We start from the raw sequence: 19,455 nt of genomic DNA on the forward strand, positions 1-19,455 counted from the left end.
GAGTGTTAATGAGGGAAGCTTTCCCTGCATACCATAAAGGAAAGCTCTGCAAACTATGCACCATTCAGTTTTGAAACTGAACCCTGCAGTTTGGTTTGCAGGAGTCAGGAGCACACCAATCCCAGAAGACTCACTGCCCTCTGTACGGGGAGATTTTGGCAAACCAGTAAAGTGCTTGAAACCACTAGGCTTGTTGTTAAAAGCAGCCAAGTTAGCAGGCTGTAAAGTGGCCATGCAGCTTGACCACGGCAGGAGGGGAGGGGGTTTTGGGTGCCACAGAAAAGGCAGCTTGACTCTGCATCCTTCCTGATAAGAATTGTGTTGAAGTTGCTGATACATGCATTTTAGAAGAGCAGGATGTGCCCCAGGAATGACTACTGGGGCCTCAAGGCTCCAAACTCTGGAAAATCCCAAACTGCTTACTTAACAAGTTTTCTTTAAGGGACATGTCATTCTATTACTAATGTATAAATAAGGGGGAAAAGTTTGAGGTAGCTAGACTCTTTTTGGACTCTCCCTCTGGATACATCTTGCAGTCCCCACTGGCAGACGGAAGATTTGGCCCCCGGAAGCCTGCTGCTGTGTCACTCGAGAGCCACACTCAGCTTTGGTAATTTTCAAGGGTTGGGGGTGTTTTACTAACCTGTTGCGGATGTGTGTAAGTGCTTGAGACTAAGTAAAGTTTAGCTTTAATTGAAAGCATTCTTGTGTTGTCCTGTTTGTGCCAGTCGTCTATCAGTCGGACGGCCGTGTCCCCCCTGATTTATTTCCTGACACCACCTCGCACAGAGTAAAAGTTACCAAGAGCTTCGGGTTGAAAGAACCCTGGGTAACACCCTCTAGTGAACAACAAGCAGCTACACTAGCTTAATGTCAGACAACCATGCTTCTGTCTGCCAGATTTTGATCTGCCAAGGCATCTGTGGTCATCTCTACCAAATTCACAGTCCATTATGGTCAATTTCACGGCCATAGGATTTGAAAATTGGTAAATTTCATGTTTTCAGATGTCTAAATCCAAAATTTCACGATGTTGTAACCATGGGAGTCCCGACCCAAAAGGGGATTGAGGGGGGTGGAGGTTGCAAACCTGTTGTAGAGGGGTCATGGATTGCCACCCTCACTTCTGTGCAGCAACCACAGAGCTTCCTGCAGCCGCAGGAGGTTCCCAGAGGTGGAGGTGGGTCTGAGCTCCGCCTCCACACCAGAGTAGCTGTGCAGGGGATGGACAAGACCTGTCCCTCCCCTGCCCAGCTTGAGCTCAGAGCTCCCTTTGCTGGGGCACTCCCAGCAGCACAGGGAAGATCAGACACAACTCCACAAGTCTCCTCCAGCTGCAGGAACCTCTAGGGCTGCTGCCCAGTTCCAGAGAGACGTGGGTCTGGTCTCCCACCACAGAGCAGCTGTGCAGGAGATGGACAAGTCCTGTCCCTCACCTGCCCAGCGGGAGCAAGGAGCCCTCTTTGCTGGGGCACTCCTAGGAACAAGGGGACATCGGATTTCACAGGGAAGGGCTTATTTCATGGTCCCTGATGCCTTTTTCATGGCCCTGAAATTGGTAGGGCCCTAGTCATCCCTGAACCAGTTTTGAACAGGACAGGGCAACTGTGCGGCTAATCTTTTTAACTAGGATTTTTCTAATGACCTGCGATGCAGCTGCAGTCAACTTCAGACTGTCGCATATCCTTGACAAGTCCTCACTGACTTTTGACTGACTATTTTGACAGCAGGCTAACGGCTCTCTACCTGGTTACTGCTGATGCCATCAAAGAGCTGGGTACATTGTGCATATACTGAGAAAGACCAAGCTTGTACTGGTAAAGGTACCATGAGGAGACAGTCTATTAGTTCACAAGTATGGTTAGTTTTCAAGGCTATGTTGATTATTTAGTTGGAAGACAGACAAAGCTATAACTTTTCTATTCACATTTGTGATGTCTGTTGTAGGAGAGAAGGGAATATCTGAATTTCTCTAGGGTGGAAGGAGTAAGGTTCTAAATGTGGTGATCAAGTGTTTTTTAAAATGATCCTCAGAATATTTGTATATCAGAAAACATTCATTAACTTTCCCCCACAAAAGTTAGAAAATGGATCATAGGAATCCCTCAATAATAAATACATTTTACTTACCACAAGCTCCCCGTATGATGAAAGGAGTCCTGCCCCATAAGCTTTGATGGATCCGTTTTCTTTGCAGAGACCAAACTCAATAGTAAACCAATAGAGCTGATAACCAAGAACAACTAATCAGTTTGTGAGAACCATAAACTAATCTCATAATCACCTCCCTTTTTGTTTACTTGATTTGTTCCATCTCTTTCTTTTGTTTCTTTTCTCCCTATTACTTTTCTTAATTTCTGTTATCTTTAAGCATTAAGTTTGTATATTTTAAGAAAATATCCTTACATATTTATATATTTAAATTTTAAAGTAAACTATCCAAATCTACTGCCATTCTGCTCCTCCAAAAAGGAAACTGAATTTTAAAAAAATGCCAACCACATGGAGGAAACAAAAAAGTTTTTCCTGCTCCATTATCATTTGATTTGAAAGATGCTACAAATTGTATTGTGCCCTGTGAATTGTCAGTTGCATTTTAATCAATGGAGATGTAGAGATTTCTGTGGGGCCTCCACACAGGTGCAGCAAGCACCCGTATGTTCCACTGTGCAGGATCAGTGCCTGAGATTGTAACACAAGTTATCTCTACTTGAGCAAAGTGAATTAGGAAAAGTCTCCTCCCCTCCATTTTATGTATGGCACTATTAGCAGAAATTTGAAATGATCCATCCCTTAGCTTCAACATCCACTTTAAAAAGAAGCCAATTACATCTTTTATCGCATTACAACAGACAAAAGGACAAATATCTTTTGGCAGCCCTTGCAAATTGAAGTAGTTCCACATTAAGTGCTGGATTGTGACAGAGCCCTACAGACCTGCTCCGGAGAGTAGGGGAATTAGGACACTTTCCCCCTCTGCAACCCTGTTAACACTTCCCACATTGCAGTTTCAGACATGGGGAAGCTGGGGGAAGGAGGAAGCAGTGCCTACACACTCAGTACCTTTCCCCAGTAGAAGGGCAGGGAGGGGTAGAACCTATACCTGCTCCAAGAACAAGAGAGAAACAATAGGGAAGGAAGGAATCATATTCCCAATGTGGCTCTGTGTCACAGTTCATCTCAGGCCTCCTTCTGGGGCATTCAGCTATGCACTGCCCCTTACACAGAGCTGAGCCCTAAGTTTCAATCAAACCCTAAGTGATTGTTTACAGCACTCCACGTAAAGAGTTGCTGATATCTCACAGAACAGTATAAGACTATTCTACCTATATATCTTGGTTTCTTTGATGTATAGCGTCATAGTTCTCTGACTTGTTATTAGGAAGGACATTTACAATTAAAACAACCCAAAAACCAAACAGTCAAACAAAGAAACAAACATCCAGGATTGTTGTTCCTTAGGGGTTTTCTCTTCTAACTACTTTACCCACATTTCAAATGATAATGCTCCATTTGTGATGTTCTAATCATCTAGGTCCTTTTTATTTTCTAATGGGGATCTTTTCCAATTCCTCATCTTTTTAGTATAAGATCTCTTTGGTTGGATCCTGAGGGACAGGAAGGTGGAATGGGGTACCCCATTCTTTCTGAAAGTACCCCATGTGTCACTTCTGTGATGCTAAATGAGTGAGGATCTTGGATCTTGACACTCACAGCTATAGTGTGATACAAGCTATGATGCCACCTGGGCAGTCAGTTGAAGCATGAATGCTGACACCTTTCCATCTGTCCTGCTCTCACACAGTTGTGTAGAACTGGATGCATGTTCAATCTAAATATTAAGAACTGAATAGATGAAGGAATCAATTGTGGTTCAGAGTTAGATTTAGTAAAATCAATCTCATAACACTTAGCAGCACGCTTTAATTACATTAACTAGCTCGTCCTCACAATGGTCCTATGACATAGGTATTAATACCCCTATTACAGGTGGAGAGACTGAAGTAGCCAACTAAATGAGTTAACCAAGATCATGGAGAGAGAGAGAGAGGGAATGCAGATATTCCTGGCTCCCAAGACCTGTGCTCTGGCCACTAAACCATCCATCTCACTTGAGAGGCATTAGGAACTAGATTGTGACAGCAGCACTCATGCCTCAGAATGAGTGTGATTCCATAAGTGGTCTCACTGACTTCAGGAAACGTCTCATGGAGTAAGGTCAGCAGGAGGAGTAGGAATTTGTCTCTATGTGATTTGGTGATTTAGAGCCAGTTTGTGGACCCCATTCTTCAACTGATGAGCCAGGAATCTCAGGAGTTGTCCCATTGACATTAATGGGACCACTTGGATGAGTCATACAAGGGGTTCGAAATCTGACCTGTAGTTTGCATCACTTCATTGGACAACCATAAAAAACTAAAGAGAATTCATTTGTTCCCCTCCCCCCCCCGAGCTGAATTCCCAAGTACTGGCACAGATGGGATTTAGGGACAACGTAGGTCTTTTCCTCCCGTTTTTGCTCACCCACAAAGAGTCTTTCTCAGGTGTGTCGTAGACTCCTGAGGAGTTTGGACAGGGGGGGAATGTGGCTCCTGCCATGGCATTTTATGGGATACCTGGGCTCCTGCTTCTCACAATAGGTGCCACAGAAGAGTTAAAAGGTTCATGGGGAACTTTGCGCTCAATCTGCGTCCTGGCACACGTGGCTGAGCAAATCTTCTCCAACAGGTGACTGGAGAAAGGGAACATTAGACAGGCTCACAACCCCTGGGCTGTTACTGGCAACCCCCTCCTGGCCTGCAACAAAGAGACTGAGAACTGCAGGGTTTGCAAAGATATATGTGGGCTCATCGGGGAGGGGCTGCAGGAGCTGCTTGTATGGCGGTGGGGTGGGCATTGGAAGGATTCCTCTGTCTCTAGCAAAGCTCTCCGTAGACGGATAATTCACCCCGACACAGCTGATTTACTCCTGTTACTCAAAAATCATCCTGATGAGCAAGTATGTGCTTTTGGAGTAGGGCAGGTTGCATGAAATGGTAGGTGTTCCCGAAAGCCTTTCACCAGAAGAATGACCCAGGGTACAGCTATACTGCAAAAATAGACCCACAGAAGCAAGTCTCAGAGCTTGGGTCAGCTGAGTCAGGCTCAGGGGGCTTGTGTGACCAGGCCAAAAATAGCAGTGAAGATGTTTGGGCTCGGGCTGGAGCCCAGGCTCTGAGACCCTCCCTCCTCACTGGGTTTCACAGCCCAAGCTTCCACCCGAGCCCAGACATCTACACTGCTATTTTTAGCCCTGTAGCATGAGCCCTGTGAACCCAAGTTATTTGCCCTGGGCTCTGAGACTCTTTGCTGTGGGTATTGTTTTGCAGTAAAGACGTACCCCCAGGGTGTTTCATTAGGGGTCAGAACTCCATTCAAGTCAGTGGAGTTATCCCCATTTATACCAGCTTGCCCCAGGTCTTCACACCACCTCACTATCCTCAAATTACACAGGTCAGCGTGAGGTGACAGTATATTATCATATCAATATACTCAGAGTTTGCAGGCTCAAATTGCAAACATCTCCGGCCAGTGTAATTTAAAATGTGTGTTCACTAAGTGGTGATTCTCATAACCAAGGAAGGAGAAAACTATTTGTGATTAAATAGGAGAGTGAGTTAATAGGATCCTCACACAGTACCCCACACATTCTCTCCCATAAGTGCTGGAACAAGGGTTCCTGGGGGGTGCGGCAGCACCCCCTGGCTTGAAGTGGTTTCCATCATATCCAGGGTTTACAGTTCGGTTCAATGGCTCTCAGCCACCCCATTATACACATTGTTCCAGCACCCCTGTTCTCTCCATAGGAACTTTCACTCCTGGTGCACGGATTTGATCATAGGAGAGCAGGGGATACCTTTTGTGGACTCTCCTTGTTCTTATTGTCCATCCCAGGGCTAAGTGATGTAGTGTATGATAGTCCAGTGTTCCTTATAGTGGTCATACATAACTTCCACAGGCTGACATTTAGGGCCGTCAGCTTTGGGGGCCAGTAATTATTTTTGGATGGCAAGAAGCCAGGCAGTCACGTTGCGCTTTCTGCTCTGTTGGGCCCCGCTCTACTCAGATTTCAGGACAGTTGTGAGCCGCTCGGACTGGGCAGCCTGGTAAAGTGAAGCCAGCTGTGAATTTGTATTGTGGTTTAGCCTTGGAGCTCGATTCTCCAATGACTGGGGCAGCTGGCTAGGGGGCAGCCACAAGAAAGACCTTGTGGAGCAGATCCTCAGCTGTTGAAAAGCTCCATTGACTTCAGTGGCGGTGATGTTGTCTTACTCCAGCTGAGGATCTGGTCATGTAAATGACTATGACTTCTGCTGTCTGAAATGAACAGTGATGAAATAAAGACACCCAGTTCTTATATAGCACTTTTCATCCATGGATTGCAAAGCTCTTTAGGTAGTACATCAGTATCATTATCCCCTTTTCACAGAAGGGGAAACTGAAGTTCAGGGAGGTGAAGTGACTTGCCTGAGGTCACCCAGCAGCAGAGCCAGACTAGAACCCAGGTTTTTTTTAGTCCTAGTATGGGCTCTATCTGCAAAGCCATGCCGTCTACAGAGTAATAGCTACCCTGAGATTGCTTATGATAGTTCTAGTGTTTGCAACTGTAGAGACTATGTGGATCATCACAGCTAGTGGCTGGTTTATGCTCACACAAAAATAAACCCTTTTTCAATGCTGGTTTAGTTTAATAGTAGGATGCAGGTAATCTGACCTAGTAGCTGGTGTGACATGAAGCTGGAAGTGACTGGTGACTTTTCTGTGACTGAAACTGAATGAAGACCCTGATTCAGGAAGACATTCAGGTTCAGGAAAATAACTAAGCACTTGCTTAAAGTTATGCATGTGCTTATCTGCTTTCCTGAAGAGTGATGTATTTGAGCACATGCTTCTGCCCTTTCTTGATCTGGATATACAGTTCAGAGACAACATTTGTGATGCCTCCATTTTCGGTACCCAACTTGAGACACCTGAAAGTGAATGCTCAGCATTTTTCTCAAAATCAGGGCACTTGTATTTTCTCTCTGATGTTAAAGTATAATCTATACTTACTGTTGCCAGTTTTTCAATCTCAGCATCAGATGAGCCAAGAGAAGCCAGTCCAATAGCCTAAAGCAAGTAGACAATGTTATATTTGTGTTATTGTTTAGCCAACAGGAGAAAGACAGAGATAAAGGAGTACTATCTCATTTCTAACATGAAATAGTCATTGCTGTTTGTCAACCGACATGTCCTACAGGGATTTCCAGGATACCTTTGTCTTTCTGGCCCCATCTACACAGCACAAGGAACCAGATATGTTGATCCTTAAAACCTTTTAATCGCATGTAGTTCTTGGCCTCATGTTGACCAGCTCTTAGCCTAGTTTTGACCCAAGGCATATGCCCCCTCGCCCCAAACAACAAAGAAATCTTGTTATGAGGCCAAGGTTTATATGGCTAGATGATGCTTCCAGCTTCTCCCATTGCATGGCCTGGCAACATACAAATGGTCTCTTTCCCACCTGCCAAACCCCCTTCTACCTCCTATGCCAGCTCCACTCATTGTCTTTGATGCCCATCTGCCAGCCTACCCACCTAGCCTTGTCTTTTCAATTGCTTCCCCCTTGCCCTCTCTGCCTCCCTATCTACATTTCTGGATTCCCTCATACTTTCATGTTTTCTGGTACTCTTCCTGCCTCCTTACTGTCTCCCCTATTCTTTCCTTCTCCTCTCTTCCTAACTGTTCCTCTTTCCCCCTCTGCTACCATGCCCATCCTGGAACTCTCCATCTTCAACCCTGACTGTACAGAAAAGAATTCAGAAGCAGGTTACAGGTGAGAATGAAAGAAGTGGTTTGGATAAAACAAGAACCACCATCCTCAGCACCAGAAAAATAACCAAAAACTTGAACCAAACCTTATCTGAGATTGAAAAAGTTCACTCCTTCTGTCCTGTATCGATGACGTGATCCTGCAAACTCAATTGTGTTTTCTGACTGAAGGAGAGAGAGTGGCAGAAATGGCTCTCACTACAAAGAATCTGTGTGAGTAAGGAAGTAACATGCCTCATGCCAGACATGTTGTACAGTCAGAACTCCAGTGGGCAAGGAAGCTCCTCTGCTGCTTCTTTCATGTTAAATTTACAAGCAGCCACTAGGTAAATGTCTCAGATGGCGTGGATTCAAGATCCAGCAATATGCAAATGAGACACAGCTCTACCTATCCTTCACCACATATGTCGTAAATATAAAGGGAAGGGTAAACACCTTTAAATCCCTCCTGGCCAGAGGAAAAACCCTTTCACCTGTAACAGGGTTAAGAAGCTAAGACAACCTCGCTGGCACCTGACCAAAATGACCAATGAGGAGACAAGATACTTTCAAAGCTGGAGGCGGGGGCGGGGGGGACAAAGACTCTCTCTGTCTGTATGATGCTTTTGCTGGGACCAGAGCAGGAATGCAGGTCAGAACTCCTGTAAAGAGTTGGTAAGCAATCTAGTTAGATACACGTTAGATTCTGTTTTGTTTAAATGGCTGATAAAATAAGTTGTGCTGAATGGAATGGATATTCCTGTTTTTGTGTCTTTTTGTAACTTAAGCTTTTGCCTAGAGGGATTCTATATGTTTTGAATCTGATTAAACCTGTAGGGTATTTACCATCCTTATTTTACAGAGGTGATTCTTTTACTTTTTCTTTAATTAAAATTCAAATTCTTCTTTTAAGAACCTGATTGCTTTTTCATTGTTCTTAAGATCCAAGGTTTGGGTCTGTGTTCATCTATGCAAATTGGTGAGGATTTTTATCAAGCCTTCCCCAGGAAAGAGGGTGTAGGGCTTGGAGGGATATTTTTTGGGGGGGAGATGTTTCCAAGTGGGCACTTCCCCTGTTATTTTTGTAGATACTTAGGTGGTGACAGTGTTTAACCTCAGCTGGTAAGAATAAGCTTAGGGGGTCTTTCATGCAGGTCCCTACATCTGTACCCTAGAGTTCAGAGTGGGGAAGGAACCTTGACAACATATGACCACACTACTGCCATCAAGAGATCCCAGAGCTTGGATGAGCTCAGCTCTTGGATGGAGAACAGCTGGCTGAAGCTGAACCTGAGCAAGATGAAGATTGCTGGTGGGCAGAGGGAAGTATTTTGAAGAGCTTATAGCTATGGTGCAGTCCCTTTTGGTGGAAGATATACAGCCATAATTGGTCAGTTCAGTTGTAGTCTAGGGCTACTCTTGGATGCCTCACTGATGCTGAGCTCTCGTATAGCAGCATCCATGAGGAATGCTTTCTATCAGCTCCACTTGGTTAGGAAACTCCATCCCATTCTAGTGAGCGAAGACCTGCTCTTAGTTATTCATGCCTCCATCACCTCTCAGCTGGACTACGGCACTGTGATATACCTGGCCATGAAGCCTTTCTGTGTTTAAGAAGCTCCAACTAGTTCAGAATGCAGCAGCGCATCTCCTCAGCAACGCAGGCTACCACGAGCACATCACACCTCTCCTTCCCTCTATCAGGAATTAGGACAGCTGCATTGCCAGTAGGAAGGCAGGGCCTGCAGCACAGCCAGTGTCTGGGCAACCTAACGAGTGCAGCTTGCCGGAGGTAGGCTGACTGACTACACTGCCCAACTGGTTTGCAGAGTCAGCAGGCCGGCTCTTAAGCCCAGCTGCAGCAGCAGTTCAATGGCTGCTCAAAGCATTTGCCCATGGCTGTGATAGCTCCTGCTTGTCTCCAGCCCTGGTCCTGCCTTGACTCCAGCCTTGCCCATGCCTTTCCTCACTCCAGGTAATCCAGTTCTGACCCTTGGCTCCGATTTCTGACCTCTGACTCCAGCTCTGACACTTGGCTCTGATCTCTGACCCTAGGCTCTGGCTACTGACTCTGGCTATGACCCTTGGGTCTGGCCCTGGACTCTGATCCTTGGCAACAGACATCTGTTCTAATGACTAGACCTGACTCTTGCTCTGATCATTGGGCATGACTCCTGCTCTGACCACTGGCTATGTCCCTATCACATGACACCCTCTTTACACTGGGTTCCCATAGAATTTTGAATCAAATTTATGGTCTCAGTCCTTATCTTCAAGGTGCTCTGTGGCCTGGGCCCAGGGTATGTAAGAGACCATCTACAAGTCTGCGTGCAACAACTAGGCTCCCCAGTGCAGTGGAATTCTGGACAATCAGAGTCAAGCTCATCTGTGCGGGAGACGGATCTTTCTCCGGGGCAATCCCAATCTGTGGAATGAACTCTCTCGAGCAAAGGACCATCACAAACCTCACCATTTTCCGATCCCAGGGCATGGTGCCTTTCTTTGTCTTGTCTTCTCGAACAAACATCGAGTAATAGGTGTACATATATATTTTTAAAAGACATACACTATCCAGAAAAGACACTCCACTACCCACGCATCTCCCTCTGGGGAGAGGAGGAGAGAAAAAACAACATGTAACAGATGTGTAGTCACATGGCTTGCTGGAAGACTCTCAGATACTATAGTGGTGAATATGGGTATAAAAACCTGACTAGAATCGAATAGACCTTGGTAATCGGAGCATAATACACCTCCAGAATTGCATGAGACACAAGTCCTTTATAGGTTTACCAGCCCAATGGAAATTTGAGCCTGTTAAAACTGCCATTAAAGACAATGGAAAGACTCCCATCAACTTCAGTGACACCTCGATTGGGCCTATTGTCACTTCAAAAGAGCACTACTGAACTTTTCAGCAGCAGAGGTTGACAGCAAGAATCTGTCTCCTCCCTTGTATGCTCCCCATTAAGCTAATTGCATTATTTTTAATTCTCTGGAGCCTCCTTACAATTCAATCCCTGGATACAGTGTCATAGTAACAGAAACAAAACAAGGGCATTTTTACCATTAAATTTCACATAGTGGATGAAATCAAGAAGAATTTCCATGACAGGAATTCAGCCATGAAAAACACTTGATGTCATTCACTTAAATTAGTGAGCAACAACAAAACCTCGTGGTTCTGAACTTACTAAAGGCCCTCATTTTTACATCTTTTAATGGTTCTTTATTTCTAGTATCAAGCAAAAGGGTGTGTTCCCCCCCACAGTGCAGGGCAGTCACAGGACATTAGAATATTATATGATCCACTGTTTCGAATATGGTAATGACCAAAACTCATGACCCGGTGATAGCTCCTGCACGTTCCCAGCCCTGATCCTGCCTTGATTCCAGTCTTGCCAAAGCTTTCTTCACTCCAGGTAATTCGGTTCTGACCCTTGACTCTGATTCTTGATCTCTGACTCTGGCTCCGACCCTTGGCTCTGTTCTCTGACCCTAGGCTCCATGTCATGAAACCAACTGGTGGTCTCTTTCCAGAACTACTGGACAGGTGTCTACATCACAAAAATACTGGCACTTTTGTTGACAGTGTCAGTAGAGGAAAAAGACTGATGGGGCTAGTGCATAAGGTACCTTTTAATCCCTGAGAGGATCCCACCAGATCAAGTTTGAGGCATGTTAACAATGCAGGGTAGGGGAAGTTTGCACTGCTTTTCCCATGCTGTACCTGTTCTGTGTTTAATTAGAGAACAGACTGGCAATCCCTAAAGATTGCAGTTCCCTAATTAGCCATAGAACGCAGTTTTTCAGAAGCGCTAAATCCATTTTGGGACAGATTCTGATACTCTTACATGGAGTAGCGGCTTACTCCACATGTAAGTACCGTTTACTTTAAGGAGACTGCTCATTAAGTAAGTCTCTAATCAATATGAGTAATGGTGTCAGAATATGGCCATTTATAAACAAGATAAAACTCTACTGAATGCCATAGTGAAGGACATAATAGAAGTACCCTGTCAGATTGAAATCAAAATGCTGGGACAGCATTATGATGGCTCCTGTCTGTAAAACCCAGAGATGCGAGTTCCCATGCAGTATGATGGGTACCTAAAAGAACAGCCTATTCATTCTCAGGCAGGCAGTGCTTAGGGGTCTCATTGAAGTACTGTCTGTAAACTGTAAACTTCTTATTTCTGCCTTGGTTCTTATCTCCTCTAGGTGACACTGCCTGCCCTGTCCTTGGGTATATTTCCTCTAGGGTGTAGCTGGCACCCCCAGTGCAGGAGAGTACAAATTACACCATCACCTATACAGGCATAAATGGGGGAGAATCAAACCCTCAAAATTAAAATAGCAAATCACATCTAGTCCCTTGAATTCATTGCTAATGGAATTACAGACAAGGTTCCTTACCTGTGAGAACTGTGCAAATTCTTTGTCTGCTAACATGGGAACATGGCCCAACAATTCGTGGCAGCAGTCCCTGGAAAACAAATCACTTTTCTCATGTAATAAAGCTTGTTTTATGTGAAAGTCCACACCCCCCCGCCCCGCAGTACAATTCTAAGCAGAGCATATCGGCTGTTTCACTGCTATTCTTCCCCTCCCAACGCTTTGCACAGAAATTTCACGCGGGCTAGATTCTCAGCTGGCATAATTCAGTGAAGCTCCATTGGGGACATATATAAGGATACCACTGGAGTCAGATAGACACCAGCTGAGTATTTGGCTCTAGGTCTCTGCCTTCATTTTCTCCTATCCAGCTGTCTGTGCTCTTTCCAAGCCTCCTACCTGTCCAGCTCTGTGTTATTTTCCTACTCTTGTCTTTAAGCCTATTCCATGCTATGAATTAGAACTCCCCAGATCCAGTAATTTGCTCAGATACCTCCTTCTTTACATGGACATCTCTCCCCAAAATCTACTTCTTCCATGCAGCCTTTCATTGATAACCTTGCCAAGCTCTGAACACACATCATGAAAACAGAATTTGAATGGCCACAGTTGCCATTGACTTCATTCATACCTGTGGGTGCTCAGCAGCTCCTCCGAAAACCAGGCCACAACTACAGAAAAGGCCAGCCTTTTATCCAGTGCCTCTTGTACATACAATCTGTGTATGACCTTGATTTCGAACTGTACATCATGAGCCCAACTGAGAAGTGGTGCGAATGCTGGTGTGGAAGAGGATGTGCAACTGGTGTGGAACTGGTGTGGGACTTGGAGAGGCAGAAGTGTGGACTCATAGCAAGCAAAGCAACCAAGAAGAGGATGTAAGATAAGCCAGGGCAGGCCCTGCTGTCCCACTTACTCAATGTGTAAGTTATACTCACTTTCATCCACTCTTACCGATGTGTAACTTACCCCCCCGTCTCCCTCCCCAATTATGTCAACTCTGAATTTGGTCCTTGTGGACTCATCTTCAAAGGTGCTGAGCAACGCAGCTCCCAGTAACTTCAGTGGGATTGATGGGTGTTCAAAATCAAGTCAAGAAGCTGTGTCTAATTTACATTGTATGCTTCTCATGGCTGAGATCACATTTCCCGCATTATGGATGCAGCCAAGCGTCTTCTCAGAATTCAACAAATGGTCAAATAATAAGAATGAACAGATTAAACCAGCTGCTCCCCAGTCTTTTCCTTCTCCAGACATCTTTGCAAAAGAAACAGACTCTCTCTCTCGTGGATCATGTCCACCTCTGCTTGCTTCTCAAATTATTTCACTCTGTGGCCCATGTTGTGGTAATTGAGCTTACACATTTATCTTAATTGCGAGCTCAACTGTAAAAAGTGACTGAAAGGTCTTAAAAATGTCACAATAGCCGAAGATGACACACATTGATGGGCAAAAGATAACCAAAGTCCAGCTCAGACTGTTTCATAAGCTTGTTTATAAAAATTAGCACAAGTGAAAAAAACAGAACTGAATTAGTCCAAGCAAAAAGAGCCTCCTGATAGAACGCAAGGACTGTGTTAAAATCACTCCTGGTAAACAAGAAAAGCCTAGGACTGAAAATTCATGAATCAAAATTGGTGTTGGAAATTAGGCCTAATTTGTAGACCAGATAATGAAGGAGTGAGCTCATTCTGTCCATCACGCCCTTTTGGGGTCCTTAAAAAGAGAGAGAGAGCCAGACCTTGGGGGAAAAGCTAATGGACTGCGACACTGGCTGATATAAGATGAGAGAAAAGGAAGGAACAAGGTTTGTCATCATGGCTGCCACCCCCACCAGCTCCTGGAACCTTGGGCCACTTTCATCCCTATCCTAAGAGATGTCCTGACCAGACTGGGCCAGAGAGAAGGGGGCATACCTCATCCCCTCCTCCAATAGCTCTGGCTGAATCCCAAACACCACCTGCCATGTAAGACTTGGTTTCCCCTGCACACCCCCTTTGTTCTTTTCCTTCCCTACCTTATTTCTTTTCTTTCCTATGTCTCTCCCTTTTCCTTTTGTTTGAGAAGAGTCTGGCTTAGCCAGGCAAGACTGCCTTTTTTTAAACACTGCTATAAGTCTGTGACCAGACAGGGAGATAAAAACAATGTTCTAAACAGCCTGGTGATGATATGAGTTTATCAGGTCTCAGAGTTGCTGGTAAGACTGTGTGCTGTGTCTGTGTTTTTCCAGCAATGAGGTTGCAAGCGATAATCAGCCTCAGAGACAGAAGCTGCTATTTTCAATCTTTGCTGTTCTCTTCTATCCCCTTTTGTGGGTGTGTGTCTTGTTTTGTCTTCTAGGAAATGGGATTGTACTTTAACAACAGCAACAAGAACAGCTCCAGCCCATCTCAACTAACTTCTCTTCTCCCCAAAAGAACAGTTATTACCATCTCAAAACCTGTCAAACAAAGGGACTTTTCCTTCTAGAAACTCTCTTCAGCCAGAGGGAAAGGGAACGAGGGAGGGATGTTGTTAAAGTGAAAGCCTTATTTAATACTTTACATTTCAAATGCTTTAACTTTTTCATTCTTTTCTGTATCTTTAATAAAAGGTTTAAAAATGTTTAATGGTGTTTTTGCCATGGTACTAAGCAGACTGAGGTTTCTGTATAACAAAGACCTTGTTTAACACTGGTGAATGTTGGACAATGACTGGGTTACATTGACACCTTTGACTCTTTGAGCCCCTGTATCCCATCTAAATGAATACAACCACCAGGACGAAAGGCTCACAGACTGAGAACCGCTGGATTATGCCACATCATCCTACTTACGGTTCTGGGGAATGCATAGGGGAAGAGGAATGCCTTATATACTGTGTGCTCTGAAAGACACGAAATGCCAGGCTGGCAAGGAAGTCACGAGGAGATAGCAGCCCTGCAGCTGGCCTCAGCTGAAAGCCTGTTCTTTCTGCAAAAGAAAACAACCCAGCAGGAAAATCTACTGTGAACATGACAACTCCACGCCATCCAAGCAGTTTGAAATTTCCTTTGCATTTAGTACCAGAACTTTCTTGTACAGATGGAGAAGGAAAATGTCTGTCTATTTTAGGTACTAATATGGGCTCTATTACTGTGGTATCTGAATGCCTCACAATCCTTTGTGTATTTATCTTTCTAACACCTCTGTGTAGAAGGGCAGGGGTATAGTCCACATTTTACAGATGGGAACTGAAGCACAGAGGGGTTAAGTGACTTGTCCACAGAGGAAATCCATTATAGGATATAGCAGAAAATTCAAGCTGGATCTCCCAAATCCCAGCCTACTGCCCTAACCACTGGCAGCCCTCTTCTCTTGTAATAATAAATATCAGAAATAAACAAGAGTTTTGGATGGGAAGCACACCCTCTTGATTCAGGGCAGAAGCCACTGGCAGCTCAGGAGGTATATTCCCTGGTTATACATTAGCCCGTAACTTCCTACTGCAGGATTCTTACACCTTCCTCTGAAGAAGCTGGCATTGGCTTCTGTCGGAGACCAGGCATTCAACTAGATGGCCCTCGGGTCTAAGCTAGCCTGGCAATACCTATGGTCCTTCATGGGCCTTTTATGACATAATCAGCTTCAAGTAGTTGAGTTACCATCTCGTATTATGTTGTGTTTCATTTATTTTGTATGCATGATTCAAAAGCAGAAACTGGATTTACACTGGCAGGACACTGCCATACATTTTTGGAGAGGGTGAATCTGTTTTTTGCAGTCTGTTGAAATCACTGGGGTGCAGCAGCAATTGAATTTACATGGGATCCCTACAAGGTATGTAACAGATAGGGTTACTCCTTATGGGTAATTTGGCCCTTATCCTTTCTACATTTTTATTTTAACATTCTTTCCAGAGCTGTCAACTCCCATTTTTCCATCTGATTTTGCACCTTTGTGTTTTATTTGTCTAAGTTTAAACTATAAGACACCTTCAGCAAGGCCCATGTTTTCTATGTATTCAGAAAGCATCATGTAAAACTGCCGTGCTTTAAGAAAAGTAGATAATCTTTTTGAAGTCCCATATTCCAAATCTGTGTTGCATTCCTTGCTTTCATAAATACCATTTCATCTTTTATTTTAATTACTTTTATTGCGTACAACTAAAAAATAAAAGGACAGAAATGGCTTTGTGCTTGCTTTCCTAATTTGTTTAAACAGAAATGTTTCCCACAGAAACCAAGCTGTTCACATGAAATGTTTTATGTTTCTTCCAGCACATTTGGTCTCAGTCTGTTTGGTCCCTTGTCCTCTTTCTCATATAAAGACGATTTTTTCAGGGGAAGAGGTAGAAGCCCCATCCCTAGAGACATTTGAAGTCAGACTAGACAAAGCAGGGAACATTCTTTCTCTGGCAGGCTGATGACCTGAAGGAAAGGTCTTTTCCATCTTGAATTTCTATGATTCATTGAGCCAAATCCAAAGACGATGTGTAAGGGGCAGCATGTAAGCTGCACAATAGTAAGTTCATGTGAATCTAAGAGTTTAGATTGTACTTGGACTACATGCCTGTGCAAGGGTATCAGGAGGAGCTGGGAGAACCTACACTGGCTATTCAGAGACCTGTCATGGCATTTAGGCCCTGGCTGTAGCACTCAGGACTAGCATTGCACATGACCACAGCTCCACCTACATCTGACCAGCCATGGAAGGAACTGCACACTGTCTCCCATTATAGGATATAGTGGCTGCCATGTGCCCACCACATGCTGTGGAATTCTGGGAGACACAATGCCACCCAGAGTTCCTCTGGGACAGTGCAGCTCTTCACCACCCACAGCATGGGCTGGATTTCACCCAAGATATTTGTACATAAAAGGTATGCCTCATGCACCCTAATCTCACAAGGTGGCTCACTGACATGGGACTGGCTGTTGCAGCTTCTGCAGATCTTGCAATGACACCATTAGACTCTGACTTAGAGTGAGTTTGTGCCAAAGGGATCTGATAGTGACTGCAACTCTCACAATGCCTTATGAGGAATGCTATGTGATAAGGAGAATCTGATGTTAGAGCTATTGTTGACAAGGTGGTATTGATGAATATTGATTCAGACTGGACCCAAGTATCTTATCAACTACTATATGAGTCCAGCCACAAACAACACTGGTTTGTGGAACACACTGAATTTCCCTCCCCCAATAGATATTTGCAGAGTTTTCTAACTGATGATTTTTTTATCATACGTTTGCCCAGAACAACTTGCATGATGACACATGGAAATAACTTAGGACACAATCTAGAGCAGATGTGGCTAGCCACAGACATCAGTAAACAAAATCTAAGAGTTCCCATACAAACAGTGAACACCAGTAGATCCTTACTTTGCCCTAATCTCCCTGCTTCTATTACCCCTTCTGACGTGAGCTAGGACTGATAAAAATATCAGTCCATTCAGAGCAGTATCCCAAAGACTGACAAAGATTACTTCTAGAGCTCCCTGCTGGCAGTAAAACACAGAGAAGACACATAGCCAATTCCTCACCACCATCCAGAGATGCCCCGATATTCTAGTGAGTGCAGGAGGCAGGGTTGATAGACAGGAAGGGGGAGGGAGAATACTAAAACAAGCCTTAAACTGGTCAGAGTAGCTTGTCCAAATGGTCAGGGCAGATATGGTTGCCATGTACATCAAGGAGAGGCTCAGTGGAGCAGAAAAGAAGGAACTGGGTGATGTGTGAAGCCTGGAGGTTTGGCTCAGGGAGTTGAGGAAAGACATGGTTGAACCCACTTTGTAGGATTTTCCAAAATGAACGGTAATCAATAAAACAAAATGTCATTTTACCTACACAGTGAGGTATGATGTTCCTTTAGTTGGGCTTAGGAGTGTTTTGATCCACTATTATTTTAAATGATTCTCTTTTTCCCTATATTAAATAACTTACCTTAGCTAAGGCACTTTCAAGTCTTATGCTTTTTTTTCAGGAAAATTTCACTCTGGCATGTTCTCAAGGGAAACAGCCTCTGACCGCTGGTGAGAGGCAAATGATAGGAAAAGACAAGTGACCTGGTCCAAGATATCTTCCAGACACTGGCTGTGATCAGTAGGGGTCTGGAAGAAGCCAGCTGAGCAGAGGCAGTGGCAGGAATAGGACATGACGGTAACAACAACAGTGTGTTATGAAAAACAATGTGTATTATGAGCCCGATTCTGACCACATGTTCACTAGTGTAAACCAGACTAACCCCCATGAAGACAATGGAGTTATACTTGTGTATTACCAGTGTTAGTGATATCAGAATGAGGCCATTGTCCCCATGATCCACTGAGGAACTCAAAGGAAACCTACAATATTCTTAGTTATTTCTCACTATCTGTTAGTGAACAAGCTAAAATGGGCCAGATCCCTAGGCCAAACTGACTAGTGTTCAGCTCATGCACAGATGTGGGAAGTTGCCTCTCAGCCATCTTTCCACTCTCCTTATCCTTAACACAACCACGAGCTCCCAATACATAGAGCAGCCTAAAGGCAGCTCTACATTATATCAGCAACAGCAACTCTCTAGGATTGCTTTGCCATCATGGAATCACTGGAGGGCATTGTTCTCCAGTTCCACCTCCTCCTAGCCCTGGCAATGCCCTCAGCCCACCCAGGAATGCCTACTATGCCTGGGGTTCGGGGAGAAGGGATAGATGACATAGGCCTGGCCATTCCAATTTACACCACTGAAGGAGTCTCTACATCTGGGGACTCCCTAGCTGCACTAGTAATGCAGCTGTCCAGTCTCTCTTTGCTGCTGGATCAACACAAGGACCTGGCCCAATATATGCTAGTTTCTAATTAAAATGACAATGTACTGGAAAGCTCTTCAGCATTAGGTTAAGCCAATTTGTCTTGCATTTGTTTATTGGTAGATGGAGTGGATCACTTGACTGGATAAACATCCAATTTAAACTTTATTTGAAGTTAAATCTACCATTTATCTATTTATTTGCCCTACTTAGCAACTGTCTTTGACCAGCATCTGGCACCCTTCCTATTGCTGGGAGAGCAGCAAGGAGGGTGTTTTCTTTTACTGGAGCCATTCCTTGGCTACTCCAGATTACAGTGAATTTGGCAAGCTGATTTGTCAAAAAGGCACACCCTGCCTTGGAACTGAATCTGGCCTGGGGGTTAGCAATACAGGATCTCAATCTCCACTGTCCTCTGTCACTCAAACGTCTGCTGACAGACTAACTTGAGCTTGCAGCCTCTCAATAGTGTATCTA

General features: G+C 44.4%; 1 protein-coding gene across 1 annotated transcript in view; it reads right to left on the reverse strand.

Moving 5' to 3' along the window:
- Nucleotides 1-19,455, reverse strand: part of LOC119856605 (tyrosine 3-monooxygenase-like) — a 44,753-nt gene that overhangs the window by 10,589 nt on the left and 14,709 nt on the right. Inside the window, exons 7-10 of the mRNA XM_043503914.1 lie at nt 15,041-15,176; nt 12,247-12,316; nt 7,093-7,149; nt 2,131-2,226 (exon numbers count right to left, since the gene is read on the reverse strand). Of these exons, the coding sequence (XP_043359849.1) occupies nt 2,131-2,226; nt 7,093-7,149; nt 12,247-12,316; nt 15,041-15,176 (359 nt within the window). The remainder of the gene's footprint in view (nt 1-2,130; nt 2,227-7,092; nt 7,150-12,246; nt 12,317-15,040; nt 15,177-19,455) is intronic.

The sequence above is a fragment of the Dermochelys coriacea genome, chromosome 1 (assembly GCF_009764565.3).
Source record: "Dermochelys coriacea isolate rDerCor1 chromosome 1, rDerCor1.pri.v4, whole genome shotgun sequence".
NCBI classification, from domain to species: Eukaryota; Metazoa; Chordata; order Testudines; family Dermochelyidae; genus Dermochelys; species Dermochelys coriacea.